At 43.2% G+C, this 15,015-nt stretch overlaps 1 protein-coding gene across 6 annotated transcripts in view; it reads right to left on the bottom strand.

The window, feature by feature from the left end:
* LOC108633191 (teneurin-2) overlaps window positions 1–15,015 on the bottom strand; it is a 755,039-nt gene that overhangs the window by 73,615 nt on the left and 666,409 nt on the right. For 5 of the 6 annotated variants that reach the window (XM_018050074.1, XM_018050073.1, XM_013965750.2 and 2 more), the window contains 3 exons: window positions 9,123–9,266; window positions 8,214–8,463; window positions 425–445 (listed from right to left, as the gene is read on the bottom strand). In XM_018050074.1, the coding sequence (XP_017905563.1) occupies window positions 425–445; window positions 8,214–8,463; window positions 9,123–9,266 (415 nt within the window). The remainder of the gene's footprint in view (window positions 1–424; window positions 446–8,213; window positions 8,464–9,122; window positions 9,267–15,015) is intronic. The other variant, XM_018050072.1, reaches the window with a different exon arrangement.

Raw genomic sequence — 15,015 nt, forward strand, 5'->3', positions numbered from 1 at the left:
CATACATTCAGGGGAAAAAAATCATTAATGAGTTGAAAATGAGTTTTTGACCCGTTTCCAGTTCATTAAAGCTTTTGTGAACCCAGTCCAGCATTTACAAAAGCCAGAAGTTTGCCTCAACTGTTTAGCCCAATTATGGACCGCAATGAGCAGTCGGGGTAAAAGTTCGCTGAGGGTTCATTATCTCACACTTGCATCTTCCGGAAATTCTAATTACTGTCAGCTTATTTGGTTCTTTTTTGACTGCATTTCATAATTGCTAAAGCTTATCATATCCACAACACACAATTAGCACATAAAAAAGTTACTATATTTGGCACATAAAAATATACAACATTACACAAGAAAGCACAAAAACAAAACGCAAACACAAGGAAGCAAACGAACCATATCAAATTATATGGGAAAGAGTTCTTCATCTTACCTATGTTTAAACTCTTTATTTCTTTATAGAAAGAAAACAGAAGGAAAAAGAACAAACAGTTAGCAGAAGAATTGATGATAAAGGAAACATAACATTTTCGTTTCTTGTATGAAGGGCCCCCCTCAAAGGCAGTCTTTTCCTGTTTTTTTTCCCTTCTAGCTGACAGCTCCTACTACAATTACAGAAATGAGTCCTCTACATACAAATAAGTTCCCTTCCAAGAGCTTGTTTGTAAGTCCGATTTGTTAGTAAAGCCCAACAAAGTTAGTCTTGGTACCCAACTAACACAATCGGCTATATAGTTCTGTGCTGTAATAGGTTTCTAATACTGTTCACACAACTGAACATAAATAACAAACACAAAAAATGAAGGAACCATTTTTAATGTTACAGTACGGTACCTTGATAAGTACAGTAGTTCAACAGCTGGTCTACAGGGAGTGGCATTAAGTGAACAGGCAAGAAGAGTGTGGAAGAAGGGAGAAGAGGTGGGAGATGGCAGAGCTGAAGGATCATTAGCAGTAGGAGATGGAGGGCAAGCTGCAACTTCACTTATGCCTTAGGTGACTGGACCAGGGTACAGTTTGCATCTTTGAAAGCTTGCAACTTGAAGGTTCACATGTATTTGGGAAGCTAGTTTTAGATTCTTCCCAGCCACTGGAAAATCTAGACAAGAATGCTTAAATTCTCTGACCAGCAGTGTGGCTTTACGTGACCCAGGGGAAACAGCCTAATGCAGGGATGGCACACAGGTGACCTCTTGGGTGCCAACACCTATCCGCTGGTACTGGCTGCTGGGAGGGTGGGAGGGGAGGATTCCGAAGCCACATTCAAGCCCGTCTACAGCACAGAGTGCTGCAGTCATCTGGGACATCTGCCTTGGGTGTGGGAGGGAGCCTGTGTCACCTACTTGCCATTGGTGCATCACAGGATCAGGGAGAGAGGGACTCTGCCCCCAGGAGAGAGCCCCTGCCCCAGACAATTGCATTTGCCAAACACTGCTGAGACCCTGAGAGTCTCAACTATTTCCTCATCCCGCTCCATGTCTCCTCCCCATCCTACACACATGTGTGTGCCCCCCGCCTAACATGCACTCTTCCTTACAGATAACACTCAGCAGTGAAACTCACAGGCGATGCTATTCTCTCATAGTCAGAGCCAAAGACTCCAGTGAACATTCTTTTTCAGAAAGCTAGTGAAAGTTTTGCTTCTTTTTTCTTTTAAAAGTGAAAATACAGGAACTTTCCAGTGGCTAAGACTCCGAGCTCCTAATCCGAGGGCTCGAGTTCCATCCCTGGTCAGGGAACTAGATCCCACATGCCTCAACTAAAGATAGAAGATAGAAGACCCCACCTGCCATAACCAAGACCTGGTACAGCCAAGTTGAAAAACAATCGTAAAAAAAAGAGAATAAAAATACATGTCAAGTTCAACAGAAAAGCAGCTGAATCTTAACAGCATTAAGGAGAAGAGGAGAGAGACTAGGGCCTCAAATAGAGAAGTACTCCCCATTTCTGAGATTTCCTGGCCACTGTGGAAGGAACCCCTGACCTCTCTTTCCCTTCCAGCTAAGGGAGGAGGCTTCAGGGAAGGAACGAAGAAGGTTGAATGCCCTGATTCCTGTCTGGGTGCAGCTCAGGCCTTTGCCAGGGGCCATCATTAGTGGTGGGTTTGCACAGGGATTACATTTTTATATTTTATTCCAACATGTTAGTTTTTGCAAAAAAAAAAAAAAAAGTTAATTAAATGATGCTGATAACTCTTGAGCTCTGACTGACATAGTGCAATTTAAGATTCATTCTGCAAAGCCTGGTGTGTCAGGGTGGCAGCCGGGAATTCTCGCATCTATTTTATATTGCTTAATGAAAGTGAAATGTTATCTGCCACCAGTGGTAGTCATATTTGGCTCTTAATTATTACAATATCAATTCCACTTTTTTAAAGTTAAGATTTTGTGAAAAGACTGGTTGGGATTTGGGTCTGTAGACCTGACCTACTTCTTTGCTAAGAACATCTGCTTTAAGTTGATTAATATAATATCTATGTTGGGGGAAGGAGAAGGCAGTGGGGACTCAGTCACTGAGACTGCAGAGTCCGAATGATCGTATGGATCTGAGTTTTGGACAAAGGCTGAGGTCATGGCTGTTCCAGTCCAGGGCCATTAGCAAAGTGGGTGTTTAGGAGCAACAAACCCAAATAACAGCACCACTGAGTCAATCTCCGTACATGTGTGTAGGTGCCCTACTTACAAGGGATAGGCCTAGTCTTTGGGTCCATGGCCTCAGGGCACCAACCTTGAGGAAAGGGTCGTCTCCGATTCAAGAATTGAGATGGATTAGTTCTCCACACTGTGGAGTTTCAATGACTCCCCTGCAGAGTCTTCAGGGTCTCTCCAAGCCTTCTCCGCTCATCTCAGGGATCTCTCGGAGGTTGTCTTGTGATTTCTGTGTGTGCTTATCTCCCTTGATCCATCAGCAACGGAAGTGAGTGAGTAAATCTGGACATGACTGACTTATCTCTGTGTGGCTGATTTTTAGTAGAGATCACTGGAGAGAGGCAGGGCTGGAGAAATGGGTTCTTGAGTAGAGGAAGGAAGCAATGGGCTGCTTCCCATCATGCTGGAAGACCTGCCTTGGATGAGGTCCAGTCCCTCATGTTCTGCTGAGAATCACAAAGCTGCCGTCAGTGGAGACTGCAGTCTCTTTCTATTCCAATCTATCACTCTGTGGCATAGAACAGGGTGGATGTGGGGTAGCCAGAGTTTTTGTTTACCTGTATTACTTCTTAAAAACAGTGAGTTAGGATACATTTAGTTTAATTTAGGGGGATGTGCTTCTGTGGCTCATACATGGTCCTTCACTATCTTTCAGATGACAGTGGTATTCATGGCTTTAAGGAATGCTCCTGCCCTGTCATACTAACTCACCTAACATCATGACAGGAACCAGAATGTCCAGCGGAGAAGTCATATATCGTGGAAGTGCAATGGTTAATTAACAACAAACTTTAGGTTATTTGTCTGGATTTTGTTATGTCTGCACTAATTGCCAGCTTTTCTAAATTTGTCATTTGTTTTGGGTTCTTTTCTTATTTTAAATGGTAGACAGTTTCATTCTAAAATTGCATGAAGATTCAGACCCCGTGAAACCTGGATCTGTCCTTGGTAAAAAGAGCTTTGAAAACAGTGCCAAGAACCGTCTAAAATTTTGTGGCAATATTGTTGTCATTGTTACTCTGGGTAGGTGCGGTGTTATATTTTGTTTTCTGATCTCCATGTTTATATGCTGTCTACACAGAGAAAGCATTCCCCCCCCGGCTATAATCTCATTCTTCTCCCTAACTTTCTATGTTGGCATGAAGCAGGGTCTGTTGGAGGTGAACTCTCAGGCAAAGCTGGCCTTTGGTGAAGCCTCCTTTCAATTTCTGCTGCCCTTACTCACTTTCCTAGGTTTCTGCATTCTGGCATCTCTTCCCTCTCCAGCACTCACACACCTGGGCAGGACAATCCCCTCCCCTAAACATCTTCCCTAGTTCAGTAGTGCTGCTGACCGGCCCCCACCAGCATCATCAGAATCTCAGCATGAGGAAGTGCTTTAGTTGGAAAAAAGCATAGCTCATATCACAGTATAATCTAATAATGGGAAAAAGAAAGAAATCTTAGAATTGCAAACATGAAGGAAAGTGTGAGATTCTTATGTTTATGGAAAAGGGCTAAGTCAAGAAAAGGCAGAGAGACACTGATCTATCCGTTATCATTTCCTGCCTCATACTGGGGTTCAGGTCCAGAGATATTCTCAAACTGGGAAGACAGGAAAGCTTGTTTGTTGATAGAACTTCACCCCAAGATGTGAGTGACTGACAGATATACTCTACTCCACAGGGCTTGGGTTTTCTAAGAACCACCTGAAGAGGATAATTGTTGTAAGAAGGGAAATAGGCTCCCAGAGGCAGGTTATCAGGCTTTTTGGAGATGTGGGTATTGAGAATGTCTTGAATGCTGGTGGAATTAGAGCAGGCAGGTGATAACTGGTTTATATAAGAAGAAGGCTTCTTCTAGCATCAATTCTTCAAGTGTGTAAGCTCTGCCCCTATTTGGGACAGGCAAAGAAGAAGTGAGGGACATGGAGAATGAACACTGAAATAAAATTAGGGTTTGGAGGCTCAGCTCTGGGACGGGCACCAACTCCCAAAATTGGATAATTCGGCTGCCAACTCACAATAGAGAAAAGACAGAAGCACGACAGGTCTCTCCCCATCGCCCCCTCCCTTTGCTGGTTACTGTTTTGAAGAGAGGGGATTGACAGCCCTTTGTTTTCAGGTATGTGGTGGGAAGCAAAGAAGAATCAAACCAGTGTTCTTGTTAAAGCTTAACTTCTAATCGTCTGGATACCTGGCTGATGAAATAAGAGCAAGTCTAAAGGTGGTTACAAAGGAAAAAAAAAAAAAATCACACAGCTGTCAAGGGAAATTGACAGTTACACTCCCTCCAGCTGTCTTCAATGTTACCACGTGGGCCCTTAACTTGTGCCATTGATGTTGTGGCCCCTGCAACTTGAGAGATGTGGAATCAGGGACAAACTCCAACCAAAGGGAGGATGCTGGGCTTTATCCACTCTAACTCAAGAAGCACGTCTCAAGCCCCTCCTGTGGGCCAGGCACCTCTCTGGGCATCAAGGGGCAAAGCTGTCAAAGGTGCTGGCTCTATAGATGTTCACAGCCCGGGGCCCTGCAGACTTGCAGAAATAGCTGAAAACCATGACAGTCCCATGGAGTTGCCTTTGTGGAAGATGAGAGTTAAATGGCTCAGAGGAGGGAGAGAATTGTTTCTGCTGGGGAGACCAGGCTTCACGGAAGAGGAGGCCTTCAAACTCCATCTCTAAAGGGGGACCTGATGCAGGAGATGAGGCGGAGAAGGCCTTTTAAGTGGAGCAGGCAGCACAAGTCAAGGCGTGGAGGCGGGGAAGTGGCAGGCAGGTGCTGACGGGGCTCCGAGCAGGAGACGCAGAGACAGAGGAGCAGGGGCCAGATGCTAGGTGCGGACATGCAGCCCCTCAGAACCGGCCCAGCGCTCGCCCCACTGTGTTCCCAGCTTCCTCTCCCGGCTCTCCACTGCCCACAGGATGCCTGTGAAGAAGATGTTCTGCTAGAATAACAAAGGGAATAAACAGCTTGGGAAAGGGACCCTGCTGGGGAGCGCTAAGAAAGTGGCGTGTCTCACTGTCAGCGTGACCTCCTGAAGATTATCCAGCCTCTTCCATTTCGCCTCGCCCTTCCTCTCACTGATTATCTTTTGGTCATTACACCCTCTGCTCCATGGCCCCCGCCCGCCCCACCGTGTTTCTGTGATGGTTGGTTGTTGGCTCTTCTAGAACACTCAGCTTGAACTGCTTTTCCTCTCCCAGGTGCCCATATCTCGTCCTCCAACGGGTGCTCTTTAAGCCTGGGCTTCATCCCCTTTGGGACCCAGCTCAGGGTCTGGCTCACCCTATGCTCAGTAAACGCCTCCAGGATCCCCGATCATTGTATCACTGAGAGCGTCACCTTCTTGGGGTGGAGCTGGGTTGTATTCTCTTCTTCTCCCCACTCCCCACAAGTGCCTGGCATAGTCTAAGCCCCCAGGACACCAGCAACACTTGCTGGTGGTCAGAGCACTGATTTCCCCCTCAGAAGGGTCTCAGAGACACAAAATGCAGGGGCAGCCTGTGGCTTCTTCCGAGTCCTTCATTTGGCAGCTGAGGCTGCCTCAGAGAATACCACCGCCCACTTGGCTGCTCAGATCAAAATCTTAGCATGACCTTTGATTCTTTTCTCTCTCTCTGGTTCTCCCCACCCCAATTTCTGAAAATAGTCTACTGACATTTCCAATGAGATTTATCCTGAAAATGTATCTCAACTGGAAGCTCCCCATCCCCCTGGCTACCACCCTAGCCCATGATGTCAGTGCCACCATCACTGAAATCCTGGACAATGGCTACAGTCCCTTCCTCACCTGATACCCAGAGTCATCTGTAAGAAAACGCAAATCAGATCATATCAGCGCCACCCCTCTTCCTACTTCAACCTCCCATGGCTGTGCATTGCATAATGAAAAAGAATATAAAAAAGCATCTGTATGTATGTATAACTGAATCATGCCATTATACAGCAGAAATGAATACAACATGATACATCGCCTATCTTCAATAAAATAAATTAAAAAGAATATGATCCACACGTGTAGACATGGTCATTCCGATCCTGAAGCACTGGTCCCCTACCTACCTCTCTGCTCTCCTCTGAGACACTCTCCCCTGAGCTCCCCATCATCCTGGATTTCTGTCAATCCCATAAATAAGCATCAGTTATTTGCTGATACTGGGGCTTTTGCACAACGTTTCTCTGCCTGGGATGCTCTTCCCTAGTACACCACATAGCTAACCTCATCATTCATGTCCCGCCTCACGAATCACCTAATACAAGGGGTTTTTCAGAATACTTTATCTTATGTAGCTTTCTTCTTCCTCCTTCCCATCACCACAGTCCCCATTTCTCACCCTGTTAGAGTTTCCTTAGGCATTGAAGGCTACTTGAAAAAATTTTTAAAATTTGTCCACATGATTTAGTTTGAAGTTCCCTATCAGACCACCACCTTTGGCTGCCTGATGTGAAGAGCTGACACACTGGAAAAGACCCTGATGCTGGGAAAGATTGAAGGCAGGAGGAGAAGGGGATGGCAGAGGATGAGATGGTTGGATGGTATCATGGACTCAGTGGACATGATTTTGAGCAAACTCTGGGAGGTGATGGACAGGAAAGCCTGGCATGCTGCAGTCCATGGGGTCGCAAAGAGTCGGACACAACTTAGTGGCTGAACAACAACAACAGACCACCAACGGGACAGCTAGGGCTTTGCTTTTTCCATGTTCTTTTTTTTTTTTTCCCCTGCTTCACCAGACAGTCCTGCACATATATATATTCACCAAGTATTTGTTGAATGAATTTTCCCCCTTGTTTATAGACTGCATTTCTCCCTCTACTTATAGATGGATTCCTCTCTGGGTTTGAGGACCTGGAATCAACTTTCCCAAAAAGAGAGTTTTGAAGAGCTTTTGTCTGCACAGAGACCTGGAATTTAGACTCAGGAGGAATCCCCTGGGGTGGCTGGAATTTACCTAGTGAGGCCTATGCAGTAATTCTAAGTCAGATCCTAATAAATGTGCAAAGATCTAGAAAATTCACAGAGAGTTAGGACATAGAAGTGCTCAATAGAAATGTTTGAATTAATGAATGAACGTTAGTGGTTCTCAAACTTCGATGCATATCAGAATTTTCTACAGAGCCTGTCAAAGAGAGAGACACCTTGACGTTGCTCTAGACTTACTGAACCAATTCTCTGGGGGTGGACTCTGGAAATCTGCATTTTTAAGACATGCCACTTTAGAAACCAGGGAAAAGGACCATCAGCTTAGAGTAGTGGTTCTTTCACTGCTGGGTATGTATCAGATTCTCTCATGGAGGTTCTATAAAATATAGCTACCCAGGTCCCACCACCAGCACAATGTCTGAAGGCTTTCGCCTTTGCCGTAAGGTAGGTGTCAACAACTGTGTTAAATACACGGGTAGTGTTTTATCGCTACACCAAGGATTTTCCCCAATCCTTATTTGATCCTAGGCCTCGGTTATCAAACCTCAGCCCATCACACCGAGTATATCCTCTGGAGAACCCCACACGTGGCCACCGTTTACCCAGGGCAGTTTTGTAGCGGCGGGAGCCATAGAATCAAAGCAGGTTTTCCGTGCTGTCACTCACCGTAACTCCAAGATGCTGGTCACGTTTCGAGAGGGAAAGATGCGTCGGATGTAATTGAAGTCGCCAACGTAGAGGCTCCCGTCGACTCCAACAGCCAGGGCGACTGGGGCGAGCAGCTTGTTGCCTTCAGCAAGGCCGTTGCAGCTGGGACAGGAGATGCTCCGCCGGCGGCCGTTGCCCATGATGCTGGTGATGATGGCGGGCTGCTGCGTCAGGAACTGGTTCTCCCCAGTGCCCTTGTGCAGGATTCCTGGGCGGGGTGGGGGGGCAGTAAATTGGGATGGTTACTGCAGCCCTCCGGGGTGGACATGTCTATCAACTTACTGAGGATGGGTGAAAGTGACAGAGGGAAGAGAAACAGTAGGAAACGTCAACTGTGGGGAGGTCCCCAATTTCCTCCCAATGCTGACAGCACTGCAACAGGATGGGTAGCCCCGAGGCCATGGTCCGGGGTAAGAAAACATTTGCAGAGATAATTGAAGAAGAATCGTGAGGGACACCAAGATGCATGGTCTGGGAAAAACAGCTCTATAGTCTTTGACATTTCAAAGGAGAAGGTGGAAAAACCTATGAGTATTTTGGGCACTTGATGAAAAATAGATGCAAGAAGGGGATGGTGCTTTCGTTTAAATGTCAAGGCTGGAGAGAAGGTTCCAGAGGCAAGACTAGTTTGTATTCAGGAAAAGGAGATGTGCTCACAAACCACTTTTTTTTTTTTTTTTTTTTTGGATGTAGGCCATTTTTAAAGTCTATTGAATTTGTTATAACATTGCTTCTGTTTTATGTCTTTTTTTTTTTTTTTTTTTGGCACCAAGGCATGTTGGATCTTAGCTCCCTGACCAGGGAACTGAGTTTGCATTGGAAGGTGAAGTCTTAACCATCAGACCACCAGGGAGGTCTCTCACATACCACTTTTAACGTTGAGGATATGGTGTTTGTCCAGGGACCAGCCACCGAGGTTGGAAGGGTCCAGCTCAAATCCCTGAAGGAGGGCTGTCCTTTTCTCCCACAGGATGAGACTGGGGCAGGTCTCGTATTCAAAGCCGACGGACACTGAAAGATACAAGGGGGTGGGGCAGAGTGGGAAATGAGAGAGTTTACTTGATTACTCCAGAGCCCTCCAGCAGGAATAAGAAACTTGTGCTCACGGTAATACAGATTCAGTTCAAAAAACTCACTCAAGGAGGCAGGCTGATTGCTTTTCTCCTTGTGATTCCGTACAATATTAAATTCAAATTTCAAGCTGAACTCAACCTTGAAACTTTACACAGTAGTAGTCTGTGGGGATGGAAAGACCTTTCCAATGAACAGCCGGCTTTTCAAAAATGACCCCAGTGATGGAGAGGGAAGAGATGAATCATTTAAAAACTGAATACAACGCTCCTTTAGAGATGGACAGGAGACTGTTTCCCTCAGCCTGCTGCTCACGGCATGCGTTCTCTATATTCTGTGTTATTTATTTCCACTCACTAGGAGAAAGACCTATGGAAGCTTTGTGGCTCATTTATAAGGAGATTTTGGAGGCAACAGCTTGTGTTAGTTAAGGCACTTTGTACATTCACTCAGGATTCCAGAGGGTTCCAAGTGAGGCAGGCACGGGGACACAGCCTGCCAATTATGTGGCAATGCAGTGGGGAACAGAATCCAAAAACTATAAAAATCCTGCACTTGCCACATGGACAAATAGGAGAGAGGGGCGGGAGATGAAGGACTTGAGTCCCAATTCTGTTACAGCTCACACTTCCTCGTGGTTCCATTTCCCCCATGTGTAAAACAGAGCAAGTGAAGCTTCAATTTCTGAGAGATGTCGTGAGGATAGATGAGACAAAACGCCGAGATGCCATACATTTTTAATTGGAGCGCTGCTTTAGAAATATGAGGCATTGTTATTATTGCTGTTCCTACTACATTAAATTCTTAACTATGTGTGTCACCTTAGGGGATTCTCCTCCGCTTCTTTTAAATCCTGAGATATAGGAGTGTCGAGATGAACGAAAGATACATTTTATCTTTTAAAAAAAAGCTCCATGTACTTCCTGGCTTGTCCTCTGAAAATTCTAAGAAACAATGACCAACTCAGTAGCAAAGAGAATTGCTAGTGCTTGGTCTGTGGCCTTGAAATATTATTTCTCATTAAAAGGAATCAGGGCTCCTTGAAGACATGGCTGGGGCAAGAAATGAGCAATAGAAGACCAGGCTATTTTATCAGACCAGATAGGAAGGAAATAACATCTACTAGGGCAATGGCAAAAGAATTCGGGAATCAGCTTGAAGAGGCTTCTACTGACCAAAGATGAGACAATCTGACTATTAGAAAAGATAACTTCAAAGGATATATTAAGAGGTATTTCATTCTGTGAGTTTATAATGGTATTTAAAAAATGGACTTGCCACTGGTAGAGGATATTAGAGAGCCAACTTACAATGTTGAAAACTGGTAAACAAAGGGAAAGAATCAAGCATTTATCTTATTTAAACTGTACTTCAAATAACAAAGTAGTTAATGAGAAAGTATCTCTATAGAAAAGTATTCTAGGTAGTAAATAACAAAGAAGCAATGACAGTATTAGAATATCATTATGTAATCCCTAATGACCTAATGAATCCAGGTAATGAACATCAATGCTGCAGAAAGCATAAAAGAATAGACAAGCTGACATTAGTCACCTCCTGACAGAAGATGAGAGCACCATCTGTCTTTCTTAAAAAAAAAAAAAAAGAATAAAATACCTAGAAATAAATTTAACTAAGGACGCAGAAGACCTGTACACTGAAAACTCGAAGAAACTGATAAAAGAGACTAGAGAAGACACAAATAAATGGAGAGATACTTCATGCTTATGGATTAGAAGAATTAATATTCCAAAATGTCCATACAACCCAAAGAAAAGTACAGATTCAGTGCAATCCCAATCAGTATTCTAGTGGTATTTTTCACAGAAAAAGAACAAACATTCTTAAAATATGCATGGAACCACAAAACCCTGAACAGTCAAAGCAATCTTGAAAAGAAGAACAAAGCTGGAGGCACCACACGGCTCAGATTTCAAACTATATTACAAAGCTGTATTTATCAAAACAGCATGGTGTTGGCATAAAAACGGACACAAAAATCAGTGGAATAGAATACAGAGTCCAGAAATAAACCTAAGCATACACAGTCAACTAATTTATGATGAAGGAGCCAAGAATATTTCAGTGGGCAAAGGATACTCTCTCCAATAAGTGGGCTGGGAAAGTTGGACAGTCACATGCAGGAAAAAAAAAAAAAGAAACTGTACCACTCTATACTATTCATAAAAATTAACTCAAATGGATTAAAAGGCCCCAAACCCATAAAACTCCTAGAAGAAAACACAGGCAGTAAGCTCCTTAACATCAGTCACGACAATGATCCTTTGAATTAGATACACAAAGCAAAGGCAATAAAAGCAAAAAAGAGCAAGTAGGACTACATCAAACTAAAAAGCTTCTGCACAGCAAAGGAAACCATCCATAAAATGAAAATAGAAAATATTTGTAAATCATATATCTGATAAGAGGTTAGTGTCCAAAGTACATAAAGAACTTGTACCTCTTGACAACCAAAAGCCAAAAAATCCAATTAAAAAGACGGGCAAAGGAACTTAATGGACATCTATCAGAAGACATACATAAGGCCAACACTACATGAAAAGATTCTTAGTATCACTAATTTCCAGGGAAGTGCAAATCAAACCCACAATGTGATATTACCTCACATCTATCAGAATGGCTATCATCAAAAAGAATACAAATGACAAATGTTGGTGAGGATGTGGAGAAGAGGAAGCCTTGTGCACTGTTGGTAGCAATGTAAACTGGTATAGCCATGGAAAACAGTATGGAGGTTTCTCAAAAAATTAAAATAAAACTACCATGTGATCCAGCAATTCCACTTTTTGGTATTTACCTGGAGAAAACAAAAACACTACATTGCAGCATTATTTACAATAATGAACATATAGAAACAACCAAGGTGTCCATCAACAAATGGATGGATAGAGATGATGTGGTATACAATCAATGAAATAGTATTCAGCCATGTAACAGAATGAAGTCTTGCCAATGGTGACAATGCAAATGAACCTTGAGGGCATTATGTTAAGTGAAATATGTGAGACAAAGAAAGACATATGCTGTATAATCTCACCTATATGTGGGTCTAAAAATTTGTGTAAATAGGAATATTACTTGCTCTAAATGCCTTAATGCTTTATCGTGATAAATAGTACATTTCTTTTTGTGAGACCTAACTAATCTTTTAAAAGTGTTCATGGAGTAAAGATGATCATAAGCAGAATAGAAAAATTAAAAACAAGCAAAAAACCAAGATCATGTACAGGTAACAAACTGGTGGCTGCCAGAGGCAAGGGCTGAAAAGTGGACCAAACAGGTGAAGGAGATCGAAAGACAGAAACTTTCAGTTAAAAAATAAATGAGTCATGGGAATGCGAGATACAGCACGGTGACTATAGTTGGTAATGCTGTATTGCACATTTGAAAGTTGCTGAGAGAGCAGATCTTAAAAGTTCTCATCAGCAGGAAAAATTTTGGATGAATTTGAACGGTGGTGTTGGAGAAGACCCTTGAGAGTCCCTTGGACTGCAAGGAGATCCAACCAGTCCATTCTGAAGGAGATCAGCCCTGGGATTTCTTTGGAAGGAATGATGCTAAAGCTGAAGCTCCAGTACTTTGGCCACCTCATGCGAAGAGCTGACTCACTGGAAAAGACTTCGATGCTGGGAGGGATTGGGGGCAGGAGAAGAAGGGGACGACAGAGGATGAGATGGCTGGATGGCATCACTGACTCGATGGATGTGAGTCTGAGTGAACTCCGTGAGTTGGTGATGGACAGGGAGGCCTGGCGTGCTGCGATTCATGGGGTCGCAAAGAGCTGGACACGACTGAGCGACTGAACTGAACTGAACTGATGGTGACAGATGTTCACTAGACCTATCGCAGTCATCATTTTGCAATATATACAAATATTGAATCATTATGTCATACACCTGTTATATGTCAATTATATTTCAAAAAAGTTGGTACAGATAAAAAATCAAACCTGTACTTAGGAAACCTCCAGGTCCAGCTGTTGATTTACAGGAGATACACAACAGCGGAATATGTCAAACAGCCACAGGTGTGCAATCAGAAAACAAACCAGGCTATGAGAAATACTATAGGCAAACAACAGTTTCTTCAACAAATACATCATAAAACAAAAATGAACTAAAAGTGAAAGGAAAAACCATAGTTTAAAATAATTGAAGAGAAATCAACCAATCGCACAAGGCAGATCTCATAGTAAGCACAGGGAAATATCTACAGTAATTACACAAAAGAATATGATAAATAAGTCAAAGTCACTAATATCAAAGACAGCAAAAAAAGAAAGAAGGAACAATGGTTCACAGAAAAGCTAGAAAACAGAGGCTAAAATGACAATGCTAAGTCCCTACCTGCCAATAACTTATTTAAATGTAAACATGACAGTCTCCAATCAGAAGACATGAAATGGCCAAGTGAACAAATCAAGCAAACAAGATTCAATGATATAACGCCTACTATAGGCTTAAGGCGGAGAAGGCAATGGCACCCCACTCTGGTACTCTTGCCTGGCAAATCCCATGGATAGAGGAGCCTCGTAGGCTGTAGTCCATGGGGTTGCTGGGAGTCGGACACAACTGAGCAACTTCACTTTCACTTTTCACTTTCGTGCATTGGAGAAGGAAATGGCAACCCACTCCAGTGTTCTTGCCTGGAGAATCCCAGGGACAGAGGAGCCTGGTGGGCTGACATCTCTGGGGTCACACAGAGTTGGACATGACTGAAGTGACTTAGCAGCAGCAGCAGCATAGGCTTAAGGACCCATATAGACTGAGAATGAAGGGATGGAAAAATACATTTCAAGCTTTCAAGCAAGTGGTAAACCTCCCTACCCTGTCTCAAGCAAGGGTAGCTATATTTATATCAGATGAAATAGATTTTAAACTAAAAATGTTCAAAAGAGACAAAGATGATCATTATACAATTGTAAAGCAGTCAATACATTGAGAAGATATAACAATTATAAATATTTATTCACCCAACATTGCAGCATCTAAACATATAAAGCACAACTAATGAAGCTAAAAGGAGAAATAATACAGTAAAATTGTGGATTTAATATCTCATTCTCAAAAATGGATAGATCACCCAGACAGAAAATCATAAAGGGGACAGCTGATTTGAACAACACTATCAGAATGATGCTGAAGCTGCAACTCCAATACTTTGACCACCTCATGTGAAGAGTTGACTCATTGGAAAAGACTCTGATGCTGGGAGGGATTGGGGGCAGGAGAAGAAGGGGACGACAGAGGATGAGATGGCTGGATGGCATCACCAACTCGATGGGTGTGACTTTTAGTGAATTCGGGAGATGGTGATGGACAGTGAGGCCTGGTGTGCTGCGATTCATGGGGTCGCAAAGAGTCGGACACGACTCAGTGACTGAACTGAACTGAACTGAACTGAACTGAACTAATAGACCAAATGGACCTATCACACATAGAACATTCTACCCAACAACACCAGAATATAGATTGTTTTCAAGGGTACAAGGAACATTTTAGGTCACATGTTAGGCCACAAAACAAGTCTTTGCAAAATCAGGAAGATTAAAATCATACCAAGTATCTTCTCTAACCACAGTGGCACGAACCTAGAAATCAATAACAAGAAAACTGGAAAATTAAAAAATACATGGAAATTAAAAAATGCTCTCCTGAATAACCAATAG

Source organism: Capra hircus, chromosome 7, assembly GCF_001704415.2.
Source record: "Capra hircus breed San Clemente chromosome 7, ASM170441v1, whole genome shotgun sequence".
In the NCBI taxonomy this organism is placed as follows: Eukaryota; Metazoa; Chordata; class Mammalia; order Artiodactyla; family Bovidae; genus Capra; species Capra hircus.